At 38.6% G+C, this 25345-nt stretch overlaps 1 protein-coding gene across 1 annotated transcript in view; it reads left to right on the top strand.

The window, feature by feature from the left end:
• LOC126474159 (D-threo-3-hydroxyaspartate dehydratase-like) overlaps positions 1–25345 on the top strand; it is a 104243-nt gene that overhangs the window by 66878 nt on the left and 12020 nt on the right. The window contains exons 3-5 of the mRNA XM_050101615.1: positions 7640–7923; positions 12225–12539; positions 21939–22134. Of these exons, the coding sequence (XP_049957572.1) occupies positions 7640–7923; positions 12225–12539; positions 21939–22134 (795 nt within the window). The remainder of the gene's footprint in view (positions 1–7639; positions 7924–12224; positions 12540–21938; positions 22135–25345) is intronic.

Genomic DNA, 25345 nt, shown 5'->3' with positions numbered 1-25345 from the left:
GGAAATATGTCTGGAGTAAAAACAGCATATTTGATCATGTAAATAATTGTCTTTGATATGTGGTAAGATAAAAATATTGCTAAAGTGCCACTTCACTTACTACCCCTGAATAGTCACCCCTGTGCAAGTTTTGTTACATTGTCAAAATTTAAATTTTCGTCAACATAAATCTCAAGAAGTTTTGCTTTGTCACCCAAGACCAGATCTAGATATACATTTTGAATTATTTTCCTGTATTGCTGTAATTTGTTTTAATCACATATCTAAATATATTTACATTCAACCAAGGGTGGGCATACTTGAGGGCCTCATCAACAGTTGTAAGCAGCAAATACACTTCTGGAAATTGAAATAAGAACACCGTGAATTCATTGTCCCAGGAAGGGGAAACTTTATTGACACATTTCTGGGGTCAGATACATCACATGATCACACTGACAGAACCACAGGCACATAGACACAGGCAACAGAGCATGCACAATGTCGGCACTAGTACAGTGTATATCCACCTTTCGCAGCAATGCAGGCTGCTATTCTCCCATGGAGACGATCGTAGAGATGCTGGATGTAGTCCTGTGGAACGGCTTGCCATGCCATTTCCACCTGGCGCCTCAGTTGGACCAGCGTTCGTGCTGGACGTGCAGACCGCGTGAGACGACGCTTCATCCAGTCCCAAACATGCTCAATGGGGGACAGATCCGGAGATCTTGCTGGCCAGGGTAGTTGACGTACACCTTCTAGAGCACGTTGGGTGGCACGGGATACATGCGGACGTGCATTGTCCTGTTGGAACAGCAAGTTCCCTTGCCGGTCTAGGAATGGTAGAACGATGGGTTCGATGATGGTTTGGATGTACCGTGCACTATTCAGTGTCCCCTCGACGATCACCAGTGGTGTAGGAGATCGCTCCCCACACCATGATGCCGGGTGTTGGCCCTGTGTGCCTCGGTCGTATGCAGTCCTGATTGTGGTGCTCACCTGCACGGCGCCAAACACGCATACGACCATCATTGGCACCAAGGCAGAAGCGACTCTCATCGCTGAAGACGACACGTCTCCATTCGTCCCTCCATTCACGCCTGTCGCGACACCACTGGAGGCGGGCTGCATGATGTTGGGGCGTGAGCGGAAGACGGCCTAACGGTGTGCGAGACCGTAGCCCAGCTTCATGGAGATGGTTGCGAATGGTCCTCGCCGATACCCCAGGAGCAACAGTGTCCCTAATTTGCTGGGAAGTGGCGGTGCGGTCCCCTACGGCACTGCGTAGGATCCTACAGTCTTGGCATGCATCCATGCGTCACTGCGGTCCGGTCCCAGATCGTCGGGCACGTGCACCTTCCGCCGACCACTGGCGACAACATCGATGTACTGTGGAGACCTCATGCCCCACGTGTTGAGCAATTCGGCGGTACGTCCACCTGGCCTCCCGCATGCCCACTATATGCCCTCGCTCAAAGTCCGTCAACTGCACATACGGTTCACGTCCACGCTGTCACGGCATGCTACCAGTGTTGAAGACTGCGATGGAGCTCCGTATGCCACGGCAAACTGACTGACACTGACGGCGGTGGTGCACAAATGCTGCGCAGCTAGCGCCATTCGACAGCCAACACCGCGGTTCCTGGTGTGTCCGCTGTGCCGTGCGTGTGATCATTGCTTGTACAGCCCTCTCGCAGTGTCCGGAGCAAGTATGGTGGGTCTGACACACCGGTGTCAATGTGTTCTTTTTTCCATTTCCAGGAGTGTAGTCTGATGCACTTATTATCACTAGCGTCATATTATCTGCGGATAGCATGACGTTGACCACACTATCTTGGATGAATGTATCATTTATGAAGGGGGTCCCAAAAATAACTGGAATCAAATGGTTTCACATGCATGCTTTGTAGTTATGCTTTGTGCTGGTAGGTTTGTGTTTGATTGGGGTCTCCCACATCACTAAGTAAGCTGGTTTCACTCAGAGCTAAGTAGTTTGTTTGTAGTGCTGTGTTGTTTGTATTTCTATTTCAACCCTTCAGCGATTAATGACATGGTTGACATAAAGGAGCAAACAGTCTGCATGAAATTTTGTTTTCTGTTATGGAAAACTGCAACTGAGACTGTAGGGATGGTACACCAAGCCTTTAATGATGATGGCTTGGGGAAATCACAAGTCTATGATTGTTTTTACAATTTCAGATCTGGCAACTTGTCAACTGGAGACATGTCTCTCCTCATTCATCCTTCAATGGGAAAGAATAACAAAATTATTACCACAATCAAACATGTAACTGATGAAGATTGTTGAAGGACCATTGACCAAATTTCTGAGGAAATGAAAGTGTTGTGAAACATGGTCCAGCGAATTTTAACCAAAGATTTGCACATGAGATGGATGTCTGTGACTAACATAGCATTGACTGTCATGACTTGAAGAGTGAAGCACAGAATTGTGACTGGGTGTCAGAGTTGGTGCTACAGGTACAAAATAGAGTCAAAGCAAGTATTCAGCCAATGAAAACTCAAAACATCACCACGACCCAAGAAAGCATGTCAGGTGTGATTCAATGTGGAAAAAAAAAGTTGATTTGTTTTTTTCATGTCAGTGGCATTGTCCACAAGGAGTTCATTCCTCCAGGACAACCAATGAACCAACATTTTTATCTGGATGTATTATAAAGATCATGAGAGTATGTGCAATGAAAATGGTCAGAATTGTGGAGAAATGGAAACCCATTGATCCACCCCAACAATGCTTCTGCCAACATGGCTTTGATGGTCTGACAGTTCATGGCAAAAAACAACATGGTGATTGTGCTCCATCAACCCTAATTGTGCAGTCTGACTCATCTGACTTTTTTTGTTTCCATGTGTGAAGCATACGCCAAAATGAATGCAGTTCAATAATGTGGATGACATCAAAGAAAATACACTAATGTCTTTGAACAGAATCCTGCCTTGAGTTCCAGAACTGTTTTCATGCCTGGTAAAAGCATTGGGACAAATGCATTAATGCACATGGACAATATTTGGAAGAGGACTAATGTACTGTAAATGTAGAGTTTAACAAAAATCCAAAATAACAAAAAATTTGGTTATATTTGAGTTTCCCCCCATATATACAAAGTGGGGCAGAATTGACTCCCTGATTTTACAAGTGAATTGTAAAAAAACCAACAAAGATAATTAAAAAGGTTTTTATTTCTGAAAATTGCATTCAATGCCATCTTATTTTTATTAGATTTTGAAAATTGTGTCATCCACATGGTGACATTGGCAATAGATGCACATACTGAATTGTTCAAAAAAGTTTTTGAAAACTCCTCTCAGCATATCTTGCATTATTCCAGTGATGACATCTGTAATTGCCCTCTTAAGAACTTCCAAGATTGTAGATCAAACTTCGTAAACCTCTGCTTTGAGGTGTCCCGAAAGAAAAAAATTACAGGGCTCAAATCCAGGGAGTGAGAGGCCCACGTAACATCACCCTGTAAGGAAATCAGGCAGCCAGGAGAATGTTCTTGCAGAATTTGGCATGAATAAAAGGCAGGAAGAGGTGTGGCACGATCTTGATTAAATCAAAAGGCTTCTGTGTCATATTCGTCACTACACTCTTCCAGTTTTGGGCCTAAAAATTTCTCCAGCATCTCACAATAGTGCACAGAGTTCATAGTAACAGTTGTACCTCAAGATTCAGAAAAGTAAGGTCAAATAATGCCTATGAAGGACATACTGCATCAAACTGTCACTTAGGGGATGTGCAGAGGTCTTTGGTGAAGTTCACAAGGGTTTTCAGTCACACAGTAATGAAAATTTTGCTTCTTATTGAGTTGGATCTGTGAAAATGTGCTTCATAGCTAGATCACACAGTAGTGTTAGGTTGCACAGAGGCTAAGATTGTGTTGCAACCATCTGTACATTTCAACCAGTCATCTGGGCTAAGTTCTTGAACAACCATAAACTTGTGGGGGTGTAAGTGAAGGTCAGAGTGTAAAATTCACCTTACCATTCTAGATGATATTCCAAGAGCAGCAGCATGTTTCTGCACAGAGCATGATGGAGACTGTTCAATGGAGACTCTCACTGCATCGATATTTTCAAATGACCTCACACTTTTAGGTTGGCCAGCTGGTTTTCTAGGAAGTGCACATCCTGTTGTCCTAACACTAGTAATCCATTTCCTAGTGGTTTTAGCCTCAGGAACCTTGTCATGACGATTCAAACCAAACTGCTTACAAAACGTCCTCTGAGTTGTCACCAACAATCATTGTTTTTAAAGAACATTTCTCTGACAAATTCTTGTTGCTCACCAGACCAATGCGTAGTAACTACTGAAAATGGCATTGTTTCCCCCACCTAATGTCACTACTCCCACTCCACTACTGCACCTGTGCACTCTTCAGTGATTGCTTGAAACTAGAGAGTCCATTCTGTCTCACCTTGTAGATAATATGAGACCTAGAATACTGCCTTGTGGCACTCCAATTTCTACTTTTTTTGCATCTGAAAGTGAACTGATTTTGTGATTGGAATAAGGTGACATGAGTCTTAGTCTGTGCCCAATTTCATAGCTGAGATTCAAATCAATATTTGCAGGACTATTGAATACCTAGTGCTTTCAATTTTTCTACAAGGTTGCCATGACTGACACTATAAAATGCTCCAGACAAATCTAAATTAACTCTTACTATGCTATCATTTTGTTCTAGGTTTTTGTTATTTATTCAGTGTAATTACTGCTGTTTCTGTGTTTTCACTGCCTGAAAGCCATGCTAATCACTTTTTAGTAATTTTTAGCCATTTAGATATTTGTTGATTTGGTGCTTCATCAATTTTTTTGATATTTTGGAGAATGCTGGAAGAAGTGACATTGGTTGATAAACTATGAGTACCTTATACTTGTCACAGATTTAAAGTAAGTGCTTCAATATTCATACTTTCGACTTTTCAAGATAATCTCATCCACTAAAAGGTAAGTTGACTATGTACGCCATGTCCTTGCAATCTATGGAGCAATCTCAATTATAATAGACACCAGCACCTCATCTACTCATGCTGACATTTTAGGTTTAAATCTTTTTAACACTTTTTATATTTCAAGTTTGTTTACTGGATTTACTTTCACACTACAGGCAGCTTACAAACATTTAGATTTTTCTTGATTAATGAATTTTGAACTTAATGAAGCTATTGCTTTAATGAAATAACTGTCTACATCATTTGACAAATTTCCTTTTTTAATATTAATGTTTTGCTGTGTTTTAGAGAATGATATCCTATTATTCACTTATCTCCCCTGTTTCAGTCTTCTGCAGCATGTGAAGCATTGAAGAAAGTGACACTGATTAAGACAGTGGACTTGTGTTGGGAAAGTTGACCATTCAAATCCCCATCCAGTCACTCAGATTTGGGGAATTTTGTTGTTTCCCTAACCTGATTATGGTGAATGCTGGAATGCTTTATTTGAAAATGATATGGCTGATTTGCTTCTCCACCCTTCCTCTATTAAAACTTGTGCTTTGTCTGTAAGGACTTAGCAGTCCTGATATCCTAATTTTCATTCTACTTTTTTTACCCTATATGAAACTTGATCATGATCCAAACCACAGTTTTTGTCCCATGATTCCATTTGTTCACAACATTCCAATCACAAGAGAGACATGCATCTATGATCTCCATAGTGATAATGCCACTAGGAAAAAATTATATGTTAATGTCAGGGATGTTGTCAAAGTTTCTTTGTTGTGTGAGTCAAATGAATATACAAAAACACGAGATTCTGCAATAAGAAACTCCTTTATACAACAAAACAGAAGAAAGCAATGAAGGAGAGGAAAGTCATACAGGATATTAGGCCAAGACAACAATCAGTATAGGAAGTGGCAGACATTAAAAATGAATTGCCAAAATAGGGTTTGTAAATCTCACTCTTAGAAAGGACAAGCAGTCAGAGATAAATGAAGGAAAACTAGAAAATGGAAGCATAGACTTGATAAATCTGGGTGGCAACAGACGAGCATAAAACAGTGTAGAAGAGACAAAAAAATTAATTTTATGTGTAATGTCAATGAACTGTGAAGCATTAAAAATTTAATATAACAAGAGCAATTCAATTATCTCCTTTGGTTATGAGTTCTTTGAAATCACCAAACTGTATAATTTCCACATGGGAAAAACAAATTAAGGGAAGCTACAAAGTAGCATCAAAGGGAAGTAGCAAGAGATAAGTAAGTATATGTGAAAATTTGGAACATAGAGTTAAAAATAGTGTTAGAAGGAATGAGAAGAGGAGACTGATGGACTACAATATAATATTCAATCCCAGGGAAATATCTGAGCCAGTGGAAATGCCAAACTGCCTGATATATCAAATCTCCTGCAGGTACTAGTCCAACAACACTGTTGGAGAGCACCTGCAAAGTTAGAAAGGAATGACAATTAGTATGTAACAAGTACAAGGTTTTAGCCAGTCTTTGCGGTGCAGTCATATAGTGCAGTTATGTGGCACATTCCAGTAAAATGCAAGTCTTCAATTATCAATTCTAGTTTAACACACAGTTCTAATTTGTCACTTTTGATTAACATGGTGCATACTCTCTTAGGTAATGGATGAGTTCAGTCTTGACAGAAGGAATTACCTGTAAGCTGATTTTGTATGTATGATAGGAGCAAAGTGCACGCCAAAGAGAAAGTACCCACCTGCTGATGTACTGATACTTGGAAGAAGAATATGAACTGTGTTGTTGTGAAGTAGTTAGCAAGTGCATAGGTGTTAAGTCACAGAGTGTGCTTTGGTATTATGTTTTTCCATTATTGACTCTTTGCTTAAGTTTAGTGATGATGCAGTGGTAGCTGTCTTTCTGGTATATAAATCTAAAAATAGATTGAATGTTAGGTGGTAAACACCAATACTGACATAGAAAACTGACCTGAAGTTGAATGCCATCTGGTAAATGCAATGAATCATTTCACATTTCATGATTTTAGTTCAATTTATCTTGCTTGTGATGCATGCTAGGACACGGTTTCCATTTTCAAGTGCATTTTTATTATGTTATGATAAGGTAAGCCTGATTCTTGCTGTGTGCACTTCTCCAACATTCACTCTAAAGGAAAATGTGCATGTATTTCACTACTGATGCCTCTTTTTCTACAGTTACTATGAAGTAAAATTTCTTTCATATAGCTGAATACCTATAGAATAAGAATTGCAGGTTAGATAAGTTTTTGTGTGTTTTATATATCTATATATCTATATCTATATATCTATATATCTACGTGGAATGTTTCCCTCTATTATAACCATATTTTTATGTGTTTTGCATGATAGAAGGCTGTGCATTGCATAACTGTTGCAAAAAAACTTTCATATGTTTCACTGCAGCAATGAGAAGGTCACAAACAAACCACACACTTGAAATAATTTCCCTCTGTGAATGTGTCTGTTACTGGAACCTTTTCTTGTTCTCAAGAAGTACTGAATGTTGGTTAGAGTAACATGAAAATACATGTCTCTTATGATGTTTTATGTATGTTTTAGCTCTATTGGTTGGCTACCAATTGCGCATTTAAATCATTACAGTTTGAACAAAGTCATTCTGTTCATCTGAATTAATAGTCTTTATCCAGTTTCATTATTTTACACTTATTCTATGTGCAGAGAGGCAGCATTGCTCCAGACTGGTGGTCAGAAGAAATGTATCACTGTCTCAACATTCCGAGAGGCAGAATTCTTTGCAGATCGTGGTTGGGATGACATTCTAGTCGCATTACCTCTGGCACCTTTCCATCTTGCTCGTGTCAAGACACTAGCAAATCGTGTCTCAACGTTTCACCTGTTGGTTGATAATGTCGATTCAGCAGCAGCACTAGCACAATTGCCCACTCCTCCTGGAAAAACAGCATGGTCAGTTTTCATCAAAGTTGATGCTGGATATGCAAGAGGTATATGTACAGTATGTCATTATAATGAATTTTATGTGTAATGTCAATGAACTGTGAAGCATTAAAAAATTTAATATAACAAGAGCAATTCAATTATCTCCTTTGGTTATGAGTTCTTTGAAATCACCAAACTGTATAATTTCCACATGGGAAATAATGGAAAAATGACATTATCAATAAACATTTCATCTTTAACAGAAACATGCGGGTTAAAATATTTCAGTAATGTATCCTGCCTGCAGTCAGTATATCTATTCAGTTTTAATTGAAATCTAATGAATTTTAGAATTGGAACTTTATTCTTAACATATGAAGTTCTTTATTTAAATTTTTGTCCAGCCATATTTTCCCTTAAGTAAGAAAAATGTATGCTGAAAATAAGTGTAAGTATAAGTGTTTTCCACACAGCAAACCTTGGAACGAGTAGGCAAAAAACTTAACAAAAGAAACACGTAAATGAGGAACTCTTTCTCTTTAAAATGAATATGTAACTCATAAACTTGTCTCACTTTAATAGAAAAATAAAAATTTAGTTAATGAAAATGACATACAATTAATGAAACATTTAAAACTAAGAACTGCTTGGTGTTACCAGTAAAAATAACATTATCTGTTTATATCTTAAATATAATAGCATGTTGTGTAACCACCCAAACCTGGTGCATACCTGGACTGTTGCTTTTAGTATACCCTGTTATTCATGTGTTATCTTTTCAGTAACTCATGTGTCTACTTCTCTTCCTGATATGTATTTGTGGCAGACATTAGTATAATAGCCAAATTATTTCTTTGACTTCTGGTAACAATCCAACAATGTACTGCTGTACATTAAAATAGTGACACCATAAAGGTTAGCAAGTAACAAAATTTTAATTGTTGTGGGTATACAGGATAGAGAGGAGTGTAAATTATTAAATTGGTAGGCGATTTGAGGGTATACAGGGTATGGAATTTAATACACAGAGCTGCCACCTCTGGCAACAACAATGACTCTAATGTGGCTATGCACTAAATTGAACTGAGCTTGCATGACAGACATGGGTATGTCACTTCATGCTGTTTCAACTCTATGGCAGAGTTCATCAATTGTAGAGGTTAGTGAGTGGATGTGTGGCAGTCTCTTGGTGACTTGTGACCAGATTTTTTCACTGGATGAGAGGTGTTAAGAATGTAGTGGCTGGTATCAATTGAATACCATCTGTACCAAGCCAGGTCAGAACAGTGTGGGAATGTATGATCTTGAGTTATCTTGTTGAAAGAAAACATCTAGGAGATTTTATAGATCAGAAATCTAATGGTTACTGTTCAAATTATTGCTTAAATGAACCAGAGGTGATTATGTTGTGTACACAATGGCACCTCATACCACTGCAGCTGGTGTTGAGCCCATATGATGATGACAAGTGCAATTGGGTAATGTTCATCCTCCTCAGGGCCTCCACACAAATTTGTGCTGATTTTAATGCTATATGCAGAACCTAGACTCATCTGAAATGATGACATGATGCCATTCCTGTGTCCAGTGTGGTTGTTGGGCACACCACTTTTGATGCTTCTTTCTCTATTGCTTCACCAAGGGGAGCCACAACAATGCACCCATGTTGACATTCCATGGTGCTCCAGATGTCATCATACCGCAGCAAAGAAGCCCATTTCCTGACAGCATATGTGATGTGGCTGTACAATCCCGCATGGCCAACTGAACAATTCAATTGTCTTCTCAGTGGTAGTTTTATGGGGCTGCTGAAGCCCTACATGGCTTTGAGTATGGCCTGTTTGAGCTCATGGATTCCATATTTTTGTGAGGGTTATTGGATCCTGAGCAATATGAGCAGGAATATCACAGAGCAATAAACCACATTTTCATTAGGTAATATTCTTTTCATTGTCAAATTCCAACATGTGCTGGTAGAGGTTTCTTCTTCTTATATGAAGCATAACATAAACTTCTCATAAACGATCAACATTCAAATGTTCAATGAGGCTGAAGTAGTGAACTAAAATTTGTGCCATGGCCAGGAACCCAGGTCTCCAGCTTACTAGGCAGAAAGGGAAAATGGGTTAAAGGTGTGAATTGAAGCTTGTGTTAGGAAGGGCACTGGACTAGGGTAATCCATGGAGATGTGGTAGCCACAATGTTACAAGTGCCATGGTTAGCACATGTGCCTTAGTAAGCAAGCAACCTGCCTTCAAGTCCTCTCTCTGGCAAAAATTTTAATTAATTGCTTCAGCTTCTATTCTTATCAAAGAAGAAGTTGAGATTTATACGTCTCCAGAAAAATATAATTCCAACATTCAAATGTGTTTTCTGAATGAGAAGCCCACTGTGTAATATTTACATTTATGCATAATGTTTACTCCTGCCTATTTTGTGTGGTTCCACTGAAATGCTAATCATTTACTTATCCAAGCATATGTCACACTTAATACCGGTTTGACATTTGTTGCATGCTGTCTTCAAGGTGTTGCAATTCTAATAGTCAGCAGTGTTTTTCTATCACATATCAACAGTTGAGAGTTTCCATCTTGCTGAATGAATCTTATGATCACAGTTAATTCACAACCTTGTTATCTTTTTGTTCCAATGATGTTGTCTAAATAGTAGAACTGCACATGTGTGTTGTTACAGGACTGCAAATATTGCATTTGCTTCCACTGTTGGAAGTCACTTTTATGTGCATGTGTTGTAATGTGTGCTAAACTGTGCATGTGTGATACCTGGCATATCTATGCTTTGTAAGCTACAGAATTTAAGAACCCAGTGAAGGAGTAATAGTTATCTCAGGGGTTCATCATGTCATGGTTTTAGTCCTGCAGCGTAGTGGGAGATCCTCTGTGGAGTTTGGAAGGAATGGATAGCTGCCAATAAACTTAAGTGCTGAATAAATTTGCAAGCCATTCTCAGATGCAGATGTCCAGTTTTAAATCTCAGCCTGGTACACAGTTTTAGCTTGTCACAACTGATCACATGCACTGCTACCCTGGAGTCACTGTACAGAGAATAACATTCGCTGTTATACCTCTACATCTAGTGAGGTAGATTGTGAAGTGCAGTGCAGGGGCTACTGTTTATTGTACAATCCACACATGACAATTGGAAGGAATAATTTAACATTTGTTTGCATTTCACCCTATTACCATTTTTTTCACTACATACATGACATTTTTCTGTATTGATCACTACTATTATTACAGGTGGTAGACCAAAACTGAGAATGCTGTTGCTACTTACTGAAAACATCTCCAGTGTCTCCAAAGTCTAAATGTGTACAAAGTAACTAATATAAATGGTAATTTACTACAAAAGTTAAGGAGCTGAAGATTACCATGAGAATGTAATTGCTTCAAAGCTACAGAATGTTTGCACATGAAGGAGAGAAGGATACCATACAGATATTCTTGTCATCATTTACTTTCTTCATATGGGTGGGAGAAAAGGGGTCACTGGATGATGTGAAGGATAATGACAGTGAAGAGGTGGTTAAGGCATCTGTCTCTGAGAGTGCTGGTCCTACCAACTTTCTCAAGACTATGTCCACTGATGGAAGCATAGGAAACTGAAACAATATGCTGGGTCAGAAGTGTCTCATAGATACCAGCAGGCCTGTATCTGGAGCAGCTTCTAGGCATAGTATTATCTCAGTTCTTGAATTGTCATTTGTTCCAACATTATTTCCTCAGCTTATAACCATTGTTTTATCAAGTCCTTGTTGGCATCACCCTTTTCAAAAACAGATCACTTTAGTTGGTGAATACTGAATTTTTATATAATTCATGATACCTGGAATGCTGTATTAAGATTACTGGCTGTTGATGAATGAAAAATACAGCCTGCTTCTTGGATGTTGGCATTATAGTAATGTCATTCAGTGTCTAATTAATTAACATTATATGTTGTCCAAAAGCTGCTCAATTACTAAATTATTATATTGTCTTAAAATATGAATATATAACATCATATGAAAAAATATTCTCATTTTATAATTTTCATTACTGACTGATTTGTCCTATGTTTACTTTTAAGTGTATCCAATGACCACTAAATGTAAATTAATATGCAAATGAATCTGTGCACAGAGGATAAGCTATTCATTTCATATAATCTACTAGTGTCATAGATTACAGCAAATCTCAGTTGTTAAAGTTTTCCTTATTAAGTCACTAACACAATGAACAAACAACACATAACATTTTTCTTTATTCTAGGAAATATTCTTAATTTTTCTACTTAATAGTGAGCAGTTGTACTTTTGGTTGTATTAATGTACATAATTTTATTTCTTCTTTTCTGCCCAACACAGCTGGTGTTCGGTGGTCTGACACACACCTGGCTGTAAGAATATGTGAAGCTCTTCACCCAAAAGTGATGCTTCAGGGATTATATGCATACTGTGGAAATACATACAATACAAATTCACCGACTGATATATTAGCTGTTCGCCATCGTACTGCTGAGCGCATACTGAAACTCAGTAAGGAATTGGTACGGAAGGGTTTCACATGTCCTACTGTTTCTATTGGATCCACACCATCAATGAGCATTAGCATCAGTGCTGAAGCCCGCCGAATGTTTATGAAGCTTAATGAGGTACACCCTGGACATTACGTCTTTTATGGTGAGTTTTTGTATTTTTACATAATCACATTAGCAAGATCTAAAATTTGTAAATGGTATCTGACATCAGAATCATAACACAGAAAATCATTATATTGTATTATAATGTTATGTAAAGTATTTTGTGTTATTTTAAGATGAAAGATTTTTTAGCTATTAGTTGTAATAGGATAACAGTAGTTACTTGGGTGGATTTAAATTTGGAAGTTCACATTCAACTTTCATAACCAATGCTGTGGCTAAGTTATTTCAGTTTTTTAATCTGTTTTACTAATTCCAGTCTAATCTTTATAAGCCCTCAGGCAAAATAGCCATAAGTGCTGAGGCAATTATCCCACTGATGCACCAGGTTGAAGTTATCTATATGGTAAAACACCATTTCCTCTTGCATGACCTACTTCATAACTGCCTGCTGCACAGCCTCATCTGACAGGAATCATTGACCCTTCAATGCATTTTTAAGGAACCAAAGGCATGATAATCACACAGGAGAGATCATGACTATTGGGTTGATGCTTGAGTGTATCTCATTTTACTGGTGTAATGCATGAGACTAGCCTCCCAGATTGACTGAAGTCTTGTGTTGAATTGCGACCAGTGTGGAATTTGACACACCAGACCACATTGGTGGTTTTCAATAGAACGCTGCCCCATTCACATTCTTTATTTTCTGGTGGATGTCTAACAGTTCTTGTTCTTCAGCAGCCAAGAAAAGAAGAACAGCACATTGGTCCTGTTTGTGTGCATTTGGTAATAATGTTGTCATAATTCACATTTCTGCATTTAACACACACACATATTGGAAAGACACAAATGCCACACCGATCCCTTGGCTATATGTCTGTGCTTATACACCACATCAGAGTCACACTAAGTTACAGCAACATCCTCAAACGGAAACTTTTGATCATCTCTTATAGTAGAATACCCATCATTAAGAAAGTCTGCTCTACTTTTAATGGTATAATGAAAGGCAACCATCAGCACAATGGCATATACTGTGGAAGATTCATTAATCAACTCATTCACTGTGTTCCATGAAGGAGCACCTCAAAAGCTTTGGAAGATGTCAAGTTATACATTAATAAACAGAAGTGGCCACTGCAAGCTACTTCTGTAAAGCATTGCTGTTCTTCTCATATTGATAACTATGATAATTGTTTCATATAAAAGGAGAAAAAGAGCTACATCTGAGAAAAAATGATAATAATCCACTTCTTTTACTAATTAGCTACTGTTTTCACCCATTTCTTTATAGTGAGCATTTATGTGACTTTACTGGTTTCAGAAATTGCTCTCAGCTGCGTATGTGCTTCTAAAGTTAAAACCTGTTGAATATGAACATTAACATTTATTGGAATTTACACTCTCAAGTAAAAACAGATTACAGGAGAAGTGGTTAGTAAGATGACCTTTGCTTTGTTTTTTAATACCTGGGGGTTTTAAATTTCCTACCTCATGTCTTCTGGCAACCTGTTACAGACCTTTGCTCCAGAATATCATTCTCCATTCTGAGCCCTGCACGCAAATATCTGTATGGAAATTGCTTTTACCTGTAGTGTTGTGGTTGTGAATCACAATTCATTCAAAATTCACTCTCATTACTAACCACAAAAGCCTTTAGGGAGTATTTGACTTAGTGCCATACAAACAGCTATTAACAAAGGCATGATCATATGTGGTATTAAGTAAAATTTATTACTGCATTGAGAATTTCTTGGTGGGGAGGATACATCATGTTATCTGGTATGGAGAGTCATGATAGATATAAATCTTCAGTCATGACTCAGGGAAGTGTGTTGGGATCCTTGTTGTTCATGTTGCATTGTAATGACCTGACAGACAATGTTGCCAGCCGGAGTGGCCGAGCAGTTCTAGGCACTTAAATCTGGAACTGCGCGACCGCTACGGTCACAGGTTCGAATCCTGCCTCGGGCTTAGATGTGTGTGATGTCCTTAGGTTGGTTAGGTTTAAGTAGCTCTAAGTTCTAGGGGACTGATGACCTCAGATGTTAAGTCCCATAGTGCTCAAAGCCATTTGAACCATTTGAAAAGACAATGTTAATAATAATTCTTAATAATAATTCTTGCAGGTAATACAGCTATCTAAAATGTGTTACTGCCCAGAAAAACTGCGCAAATGTTCACTCAGCTTTTGCTAAGAATTCATTGTGGCATAAGAATTAGCAACTTGAATTAAATTACATGAATTTAAAATCAACCTGAACTTCCAGATGGTTCATGTTAGACACCAACTATCCTGTGGTATGCTACTTACAAATTTTTAAGAACCAGTGTTAACTGAGGAATGCTGGCATACGTTTCATCCTTTGTGTATAACTCCCATAGGGACCATGTAGCCCAATTATAGCTTGAATTGAGGGGTTAAATAATCATTCCCCCAATCCCTGTGCGAATGGAATGGGAAGAAATTCTAGTGACTGGTATAGTGGGAAGTACTATCTGCCATGCTCTTCACAGTAATTTGCAGAGCGTAGATATGGACTTAGATGTGAATATATGGAGTAACTGAACTGCCATTAAGCATGCATATTCCAAAGTTCCTGAAGAGACTTTGGCAACATGTTTGGGAGTACACAAAGTATGCTAGCAATTATGTACCCACAGTAATATAACAAGAGATATATTCAGGTGCAAAACAGGCATAACTGAGGTAATTAGTTAACTTACATATGTGTTTGAGATACTTAAGTGTGTTTTACAACTGGATGCCAAGGATTTCATGTCTGGAATAGTTTTGTTTAGTGTGTAACCCTTTAATCTATGCTTCTGATACAATAAGAAATTTTTATTTGTCTGGAGTTGCATGGTATGAGTTTTTGTAATATTATGACCTAAACTGTTTGCTGTGAACTAATTATAAACATATTCGATTAGTCCTCTAGTTGTTTTTGTTATGGATGTATTTTGGCCCTTTAAATCTACTTGTACTAGCAAAAATTACAGTTTTTGAAGAGTACTCTGATGTCTTTGGTGAATCATTTATATAAGTGAGGTACAGAAATGGGCAAAGTAATAAAACTTGCAGGGCATATTTAATGTTTTCCACTCTAAATTTAGTAATATAAGGGGCAGTCAAATGAAAATCAAACACCCATCACCACAGGGCAATGGAATGGTACCATTCAAAAGTAATCACTGCATGCATTATGACATTTATCCCACTAGAAGATGAGACAAACAACTCCTGTTTCATAGAATACTGTGGCCACTGACTGATCCACAACCCCATCCACTCTTGCACTTCATCATCCAACTGAAACTAGTGTCCACACACATCTTTCTTCAAGTCACCATGTGAAAATCACATGGTGAAAGGTCTAGGCTGTACAGAGGATGTTGCATTGTTTCCCAACCAAATCACTGAAGCATAGCCTTTATCTGACTGGCAGTATGGGAGCAGGAATTATTGCACAACAGGATCTTTTTGCCCAATAGAATTCCTGTATGTTTTGCCTTTATGGTACATTGCAATTTCTGCAGTATGTCTTCATATAGCTGTGCAGTGATTATGGTTCCACAATTGAGGAACTTGATGAGCACAGGGCCTCTGCAATCAAATAAGATCTCTATGACCATATTGGAAATTGTGTGAACAACTTTGAATGTCTTTAGTGGAGGAGATGTATGATGTTTACATTGTTGGCTTTGCTTTTTGCACTCAGGCTGTTGCCAGTTGTATGAAGACTGTGATTCAGTGATTTGGCTGGGAAACACTGCAACATCCTCGATTCAGCCTGGATCTTTCATGGTGTGATTTTCACATCTTTGGCGACTTGAAGAGAGACTTGTGTGGATATCAGTTACAGTCAGACAAGGTAGCACAAGAATGAATGTGGCTGTGGATCTGTTAGTGGCTGTCTGCATTCTAAGAAACAGGAATTGATTATCTCATTTCCCAGTGGAATAAATGTCTTAAAATATGTGGTAATTTCTTTTGGATGGAATCCTGTAGTTGTGGGTGTTCAGATTTCATTTGACGGCCCCTCTTTTTTCTGTGTTATCATAATCCTGTAGTTATAGTTCTTTTTAATCATTGACCATATACAGCAGGATAGGTTTAATCATTAAATATACAACTGATGACAAGGATACTTTTACAGAAAATTCTAAAAATGGAATGCAGTTTATTTATCAGTATTGTAACAGAATAAGGTCAGATCAGTTTATTTCAAAACTGTATGGTACTAATTAGAATGGGTATTTCAATAACCAGTCATAGACCATAACTTTAAAAATGTTATAGGGCAAGGACTGAGTGGATTTTGTAAGTTTATTAAGAAATTTTAAACATGTCAATTTTTTGTGAGTTTCTTGGCTTTGTCTTTTTCTGTCCTAGGATACCAAAGTCCAGTTTCTTTTAGTGTTGTGATGGTGTATGTTCTTTCTGTTGGAAATCCTACTTAAACTGCATTTGACATAAAATAATGCTGTATAGATTTTTAGGGCACTCACAGTATCTTCAGATTGATAGCAGTGTACCTTATGATTTATTTTGTTCACTATTATAATTACTGATTTAAATCATTAAAATTTCATTGATTTAGCAGGAATGTCTCCAAAACACACACCCATGTCCACATCAAAACTGATATCATTGTCTTTGAGTCAGTTGTAGCAACAATGATTACCAAAGAACAAAGGTCAACTGAAACAAACAGAAGCTCTCCAAATGAGATGGCACATTGGCTTGGGACTGGAGCATGTTGAACAACTATGGCTAAAGTTTATAAGAATAGTTCACTATGCACTGTAGATACATGCCCAGTAAAACAGTTTATGTTGAGATGGCACCCACATGGTGTACAGTCATTGCAATGAAACTTATAAAGAAACAAGGAAGTCACATAGTTGCAGTATTTCCTGATCACCTTAAAGCATTTGACTCATACCACACCTATGCTTATTATCAAAAGTATGACTGTATGGAGTATAAAGTCAAATTTGTGACAGGATTGATAATATTTTAGTTGGGAGGACACAGTAAGTTATCTTGGTTGAAGAGTCGCTGACAGATGTAGCTGTAACTTTGGTTGTACTCTAGGGAAGTGTTTTGAGTCCCTTGCTGTTCATATTGTATATTAATGACCTTGTGGATAATACTGATAGTAACATCAGAGTTTTTGCAGATGATGCAGTTATCTACAGTGAACTACAATCTGAAAGAAGCTGCACAAATTCAGTCAGATATTCATAAGATTTCAAAGTGGTGCACAGGGCAACTTGCTTTAAATATTCATAAATCTAAAACTGTGCACTTCACAAAATGAAAATACATAGTATCCTATGCAATATCAATGAGTCACACTGATATCAGTCAACTCATACAGATACCTGAGTGTCACAATTTCTAGGGATATGATAGTGTCAGTCATATGTAAAGTAGATGGCAGACTGCAGTTGATTGGTAGAATACTCGGGAAATAAAATCAGTCTATAAAAGATACTACACCTCTGTGATCTACCCTAGAATACTATTCAAGTCAGTGGGACCCATTCCAAATGGGTGACATTTGGGTGACAAATGGGTGATATTTAATGGATACAAAGAAGAGCAGCTCAAATTGTCTTAAGATTTTTAAACCAATGGGAAAGTGTCACAGAGATGCTGCAAGAACTGAAGTGCAAGACACCTGAAGATAGATGCAAACTACTCCATGAAAACCTACTTTGGAAGTTTTTAGAACCAACTTTAAGTAATGGATGCAGGAGTATATTACAACCCCCTACATATTCCTCCCACAGGGATTGCAAAGACAAGATTAGACAAGTGATGGCATGCACAGAGGTATTTAAGAAATCATTCTTCCTATGATCCAAACATGAATGAAGTGGGAGAAAGTCCTAATAACTGGTACAATGGTACATACCCTTGCCATGCACTTCACAGTGGTTTGCAGAGTACACATGTATGTAGATCTGTGCACCATAGGATATGCGTAACTGGAAAGACTAAGTATCCTGCCCTCAGACACTTATTAGTGGATGCATGTGTTAGTTTCCACATAAGATAGTTTTTTTTTTTTGGTCATCAGTCTACTGACTGGTTTGATGCAGCCCGCCATGAATTCCTTTCCTGTGCTAACCTCTTCATCTCAGAGTAGCACTTGCAACCTACGTCCTCAATTATTTGCCTGACGTATTCCAATCTCTGTCTTCCTCTACAGTTTTTGCCCTCTACAGCTCCCTCTAGTACCATAAGATAGTACAATCAAGCTATTATCTTACAGATATGGCTAATATGTCCCTTCCAGTTTAATGTGGAATTGATGTGAAAGCCTAAGTGTTGTATTTAGTTACTTTGAAGATATTAGTACCTGTGTTATATTTTGATTACAGAAAAGTGTGTATCAGAGAAACCAGTTCATTGCTAATTATAACTGTTTCTTAGTTACCTAAGCCAGTTATGTGATGTGAGATGTGTAATAGGCTGTGTTGTGTCATCTGTGTTTCTTATGACAACAAAATTTCTTAACAGCAATATTTCATAGACTACAGAATTTGAAGTGAAGATAAAGTGCTTTTTATACAAAAGAAAAATAGTGCTATCAAATGAAGTATGACATTTGTGAAGTGGATGCTTATTAATGGCCTTCAACTTTTGAGTGTGTGTAGTTTTACTGAATCTTAAATGTTCAATATTTCCTCAAGAAAAATATTTCTCTACAGAATATTTACATCATTATAATCTGTCTGATATAAGCTACTCTTTGAGCAATAAGAACTGAAAAAATACATATTGTAAAATAATTTTGACATTTCATGCAATTACTGTATTCATATTAAGTAATAAAATTATTTAAAAACCTATTACTTGGCTATACTGATTTTATATGGAAAGCATACGAATCATATTAATGAACATATCAAGCCAGGATCTCTGTTTAATTAATCCACTAAGCATTCTCAGTTTGGCAATAGCATCACCTTATTAACCCGGAGAGGATACAGCAGGATCAATTTGACCCTGCTCATTTTGTTTTGTCAGCAGTTCTTTGCTGTAACTACTGAACTCCCCTCCGTAACATGTGCATGAACTCAGTCGCCTGCCGTCCGCGAAAGGAGATAAATGAGTGCAAATGGTAAGAGGGTATTTTTGACCCTTTCACGGCCACAAAGTAGTATTTCTGTCCCATTTTTCAATTTTTTTCATGAATGTTTCATGTGTTTTGGTGTTTTTAGTCGAAATGGACAATGAAGAGAAAGAGGCTGAGCATTTACGTCACTGGCGGGCAGAATTATCAGACAGTGAAAACAACTTTGCAAAAGATGGCAGTGAAAATGAATATTGTGTAAGTGAGTGCAGTGACACTAGTGATACTGAGCAAGATGCATGTGAAGGCAGTGACAAAGACAACAGTATATGACTAAATGAGCCACAAAATACTGGCCACAATGCTGTGTTACCAGCATTAGTCAAGTGATCAGAAAATCAGGTATGCAGTTCATTTTATTTTGGTACAGATGGAGCAAAGTTGTGCAAAAATCCACCTCAACAACAAGTTTACACATGTTCTGAAAATATCACTAGGCAAGTACCCCACATGACTTTAGTGGCAAGATCAGCAAAGAGAGAGCTTGAATGCTGGAGTCTGTTTTGCAGTGAAAATATGCTTAGTATTATCTTGAAATACACAAATATGCAAACTGGAGAAAGGATAGCAGCTTGTGAAGTAGTTGCAAATCACTATTTTATGAAGGAAATGACCATGAATGAGCAGAAGGCTTATATAGGCTTGTTGTACGTTGCTGGATTTTTACCAGTCTGGGCGACAGAACACTGTTGACCTTTGGGCTTCAGATGGAACAGATGTTGAAATATTTCAGCTGACAATGACATGGCAATGTTTTCATTTTATTCAAAACTGTCCTCATTGTGACAATAAATCCACATATGAAGATGGAAAACAGCTGGACAACTTAGCATCAATACTTAGATATTTGAAATATTCATTGAAAATTGTAAGAAATCCAATGTACTAGGAGAATATACAACCATAGATGAAATGCTACATGCTACATGCAGAGGCAGATGCAAATTTAGACAACAAATTCCATCAGATCCAGCTGAATATGGCATAAAAACATTTGCTTTGTTGATGAAAAGAATTTCTTTATCTTCAACCACAAAATATGTGCTGGAAAGCAGCCTGAGGGACTGTTTCCACTGAGTTATAAGCCAGTTGATGTTGTGATGTTGTGAATCGGCTGGTGCAACCCATTTTAAAAACAAGTCGTAATGTGGCAGTTGATCATTGGTTCACCAGCTATGAAATAGAGTCACATCTGGTGAAAGAACACAAGCTAACTTCTGTGGCAACAGTGCATAAGAACAAGAGGCAAATGTCTCCTGAATTTTTCAAAACTCATGGTAGAGAAATCTACTCATCTAAGTTTGATTTCCAAAAGGATATTACACTTGTTTCTCATACACCAAAGAAAAACAAAGTTGTTTTGCTCATGTATAGTCTTCACCAAAATGCTGAAATTGATGAATCGATAGGAGTCAGTGAACACTTGAGTGTCCGACAAGAAATACCTCAACTGACAAGCACTTTGCATAAGAGAATCAGAAAAATTAGTGCAGAATCTTCACAAGAATCAACTGCTGGAGTCCAACGTGTACGAAAATGATGTCGAGAGTGACCCTATGCTAGAAATCATAAGACATCTAATGTTTGTAAGGTTGTCATAAGTACATTTGCAAGAAGACATTTTTCCATTCTGCCAACAATGTGCTGTGGCAAGAGATGATTAATAGCTTATGTCAAAAGTTTATTGTTCATTTTGTGTTTGAAGAACATTTATCTCATAAATACTCAGCAAAAAATTTGAGTTACTGATGAGAATGCATGGTTTTGTAGATTTTAAAAAATATGTGGACTTACAAGTTGTTAAAATGATTATTTTGTAGACTTAATGCAAAAATAAGTAATAAAGCATTTGTATGCTTCATTGTGTTTATTTCTATGAAAATCATTTAACTAGTAAATAATTAATAAATTTAATTCTCATCTTTTGTTAAAAAGTGCCAACAAATACTTAAAAAATATAAATGAAAAACAGGATCAATACCACCCTCCACATCCTTGATGTACCCTTTTTGCACCACATCCTCACCGAGTTAATTATCAATCAGTGAATTCTATAGAATATAGTGCTTTTACAGTACACTTTAAATCATGTGTGCTTTACATTTGAATCTTAATATACTTCTGATCTGATTGCAAATGCAGGGCTTCTTCTGAAAATAGCAGCAGGTCTTCTTCTTATTTCCTCTCTTTTGTTATGATAATTAGATGAATCAACAGTTCATATTTTATCCTTCTTATTGTTATGCAGTCCAAGTATAATACAAAAAATTCACTCCATTTTTCAGATCTACAACAGGCTTCTCTGGGTTGCTGTTCACTGGATGATGTGGCATGCCGAATTATGACTCGTGTTATTGGCCATTACCCTCACCGCAAGCAGATGCTTATTGACTGTGGCTTCACTGCTTTAACCAAGCAAGGACTAAATGCTAATAAAATTGTTTCTGGATATGCTGTCTTTGAATATCATCCACATCTCAAGTATGTTATTCTTTATTTTTTATGCATCTGGGTTTTGGATATATCCTGCTAGCATTTGCTCTAATGATGAACTATGTACAGGATAACACTGTAGCAGATGTGGAAAGTGAAAAGACATATATCTAACATCAAACATAATTGACAAGTTTTGTTCCAGTTCACATTTAAACCAATACTGTTACAGTGATGCCTTTCCATATCCCAAAGACTATTAGTTGTAAAAGTATAAAATTAAGTGGTTTATATTTACCAGCTTCTGAGGCCACACTGTGAGCAATACTGCACGATGGAAGAAACAGTCTGGATGGAGGAGATAAGGAGGAGCCTGGGGCATAGAGGGGAAGGAAAACAGGGTAGGGGTGGGGGATTTAGGTGTAACCAGGAGGTTAGATGGAGGGCGGGGGCGGGGGGGGGGGGGGGGGGGGGGGAGCATAAAAGGAGAGAAGCATAAAGACTGTTGGTGTAAACTGGTGGAACAGAAGGCTGTATAGTGCTGGAGTAGGGACAGGTAAGGGAATATGTTCATGAAGGACAATGACTAATGAAGGTTGAAGCCAGGAGAGTTACAGGAATGTAGAATATATTGCAGGGAGAATCACCACAGGTGCAGTTCAGAAAAGCTGGTGTTGGCTGTGACACAGTCATTGAAATGAAGAACATGGCATTGGGAAGCATGCTCAGCAATTGGGTGGTCCAGCCATTTTTTGGCCACAATTTCTCAGTGGCCATTCATGCAGACAGATAGCTTATCGTTGTCATGCCCACAAAGAACACAGCACAGTGGCTGCAGCTTAGCTTGTAGATCACATGACTGGTTTCACAGGCAACCCTGCCTTTGATGGTCTAGGGTACGTTCTTGACTAAACTGGAGGTAGTGGTGGGAGAAAATATTGGATAGGTCTTGCACCTAGGTCTATTACAGGGATATGATTCATGAGGTAAGGGGTTGGTAAGAGGGGTTGTGTAGCGTTAGATGAGGATATTTTGTTGGTTTGGTAGGTGGTGGAACACCACTGTGGGAGGTGTGGGAAGGATAGTGGGTAGGATATTCCTCATTTCAGGGTATGGTGAGAGGTAGTCTAAACCCTGTTAGAGAATATGATTCAGTTGCTCCAGTCCTGGGTAGCACTGAAACATGAGAGGAATCCTCCACTGAGGCCAGATGATGGGATGTTGGGAGGTGTGAGTGAACGCTACCTTCCCCAATGCCTGATGGATTCCAAACCTACAACCTCCTTTCTGGTTATCATGACAAATTATATCCTTACCCACAATTACTTCTCCTTTAAAGGCATCACCTAGAAACAAATATTGGGTACGACAATGAGCACCTGCATGGGACCATCTCATGTTAACCTATCCATGGTCCATCTAGAGGAATCCTTCCTAGCTACCCAGAATCCCTCACCTGCTTCACATTGACAGATGATGACATCTTCATGATCTGGATCGAGGGTGAGGTCAGCCTACCCACATTCCTCCAGAACCTCAACACTTTCTCTCCCATTTTCTTCACCTGGATCTCCTCAACCCAGCAAACCACCTTCCTCGATGTTGACCTTCACCTCAAAAGTGGCTACATCAGTACTTTCATCCATATCAAACCTACCAACCACCAACAATACCTCCACTTCAACAACTGCTACCCATTCCATACCAAGACGTTCCTTCTATACAGCCTAGCCACCTGTGGCCATCACATTTACAGTGATGAGCAGTCCCTCTTGAAATATACCAGGTGTCTCACTGAGGCCTTCACAGACTGTAATTACCCTCCCAATGTTTTACAGAAACATCTCTGCAGTCGCTCACAACCTTCCAATGCCCCACTGTCTGGGCCGAAAGGAGCATTCCCAGGAGCAACCAAATCTCTCCACTGGGGTTTCCACTACCTCTCATCATGCCCTGAAATGAGGAATGTGCTGTCCACTATCCTTCCCCCCCTCCCACAGTGGTATTCCACTACCCACCAAACCTACACAATATCTTCATCCATCCCTACAAAACCCCTCCTCCCAACCCGTTGCCTCATGGCTCATATCCCTGTAATAGACCTAGATGCAAGATCTGTCCCATACTTCCTTCCAGTCCAGTCACAACATCCCCAAGTCCATCGAAGGCATGGTTACCTGTGAAAGCAGTCTGTGATCTACAGACTAATCTGCTACAACTGCTCTGTGTTCTAAGTGGGCATGACAGCTGGCAAGTTGTCTGTCTGTCTGCATGAATGACCACTGACTAATTGTTGCCAAGAAACAGCTGGCCCACGCAGCTGCTGAACAGGCTGCTCAACACAATGTTCTTTATTTTAATGACTGCTTCACAGCTTTTGCCATATGGATCCCTCCTACCAACACCATTTTTTCTGAACTGTGCACATGGGAACTCTCCCTGCAGTATATCCAACATTCCTGTAACTCTTCTGCCCTCAGCTTTCACTGGTAACTGTCCTTCACCTACCTATCCACTTCCCTGTTCCCACTCCTGCAATACACAGACTTCTATTCTGCCAACACATCCACATTTTCTTACTTCTCTCCTTTTCTGCCCCCCTCCGTCATGTAACCTCCTGCCTGCACCTAGCTGTCCTACCCTCTCTCCATCTCATCCCTGTATTCTCCCACAAGCAGCACTCTACTGTCCCCCACCCCTACACTGCTATCCCTCCCCAACCCAGCCTTTTCTTTATGCCCTCCACCCAGACTGCTGCTCTCATCATGTGCTGTTGTTCGCAGTCTGGCCTCAGTAGCCAGAGACAGTGGCTATGTGTGTGCGAGTTGTGTTTACATGAATGTGTGTGTGTTTTATCTAATTCAGAAAATGGCCTTTCAGCTGAAAACTTACTTGTTTAGCAGTCTTTTTGTTGTGACTGTCTGTGACTCAGCATCTTCACTATATGTTGGGTAGCAAACTATCCTTTTCATACTACTGTCATTATTCCATTCTGAATTTTCCTTGGTTTATATTTGCACTGATTTTATTGTTAAACAGTCTTTGCATTGCTAAAACAAGTAGTAACCAAAGCATTGCAAGTTTCTGTTATGAAAGTAGGAGAAGAGTGTCATAACTTTAGAAAAACAGAAATTTCAGGTATTACTTCTCTATCTCATAGTTCAGGAATAATATTTAAGTGTGACCAATAGTGCTGCTTGATGTTGAGGGAGCTCGTCATATCTGCCATTTTACATGAGCATCGTGCATGCTAATCTGT

Source organism: Schistocerca serialis, chromosome 4 (genome assembly GCF_023864345.2).
Source record: "Schistocerca serialis cubense isolate TAMUIC-IGC-003099 chromosome 4, iqSchSeri2.2, whole genome shotgun sequence".
Classification (NCBI taxonomy): domain Eukaryota; kingdom Metazoa; phylum Arthropoda; class Insecta; order Orthoptera; family Acrididae; genus Schistocerca; species Schistocerca serialis.
The sequence above is the reverse complement of the archived record's forward strand: the minus strand, read 5'-3'. Positions and strand labels throughout refer to the sequence as shown.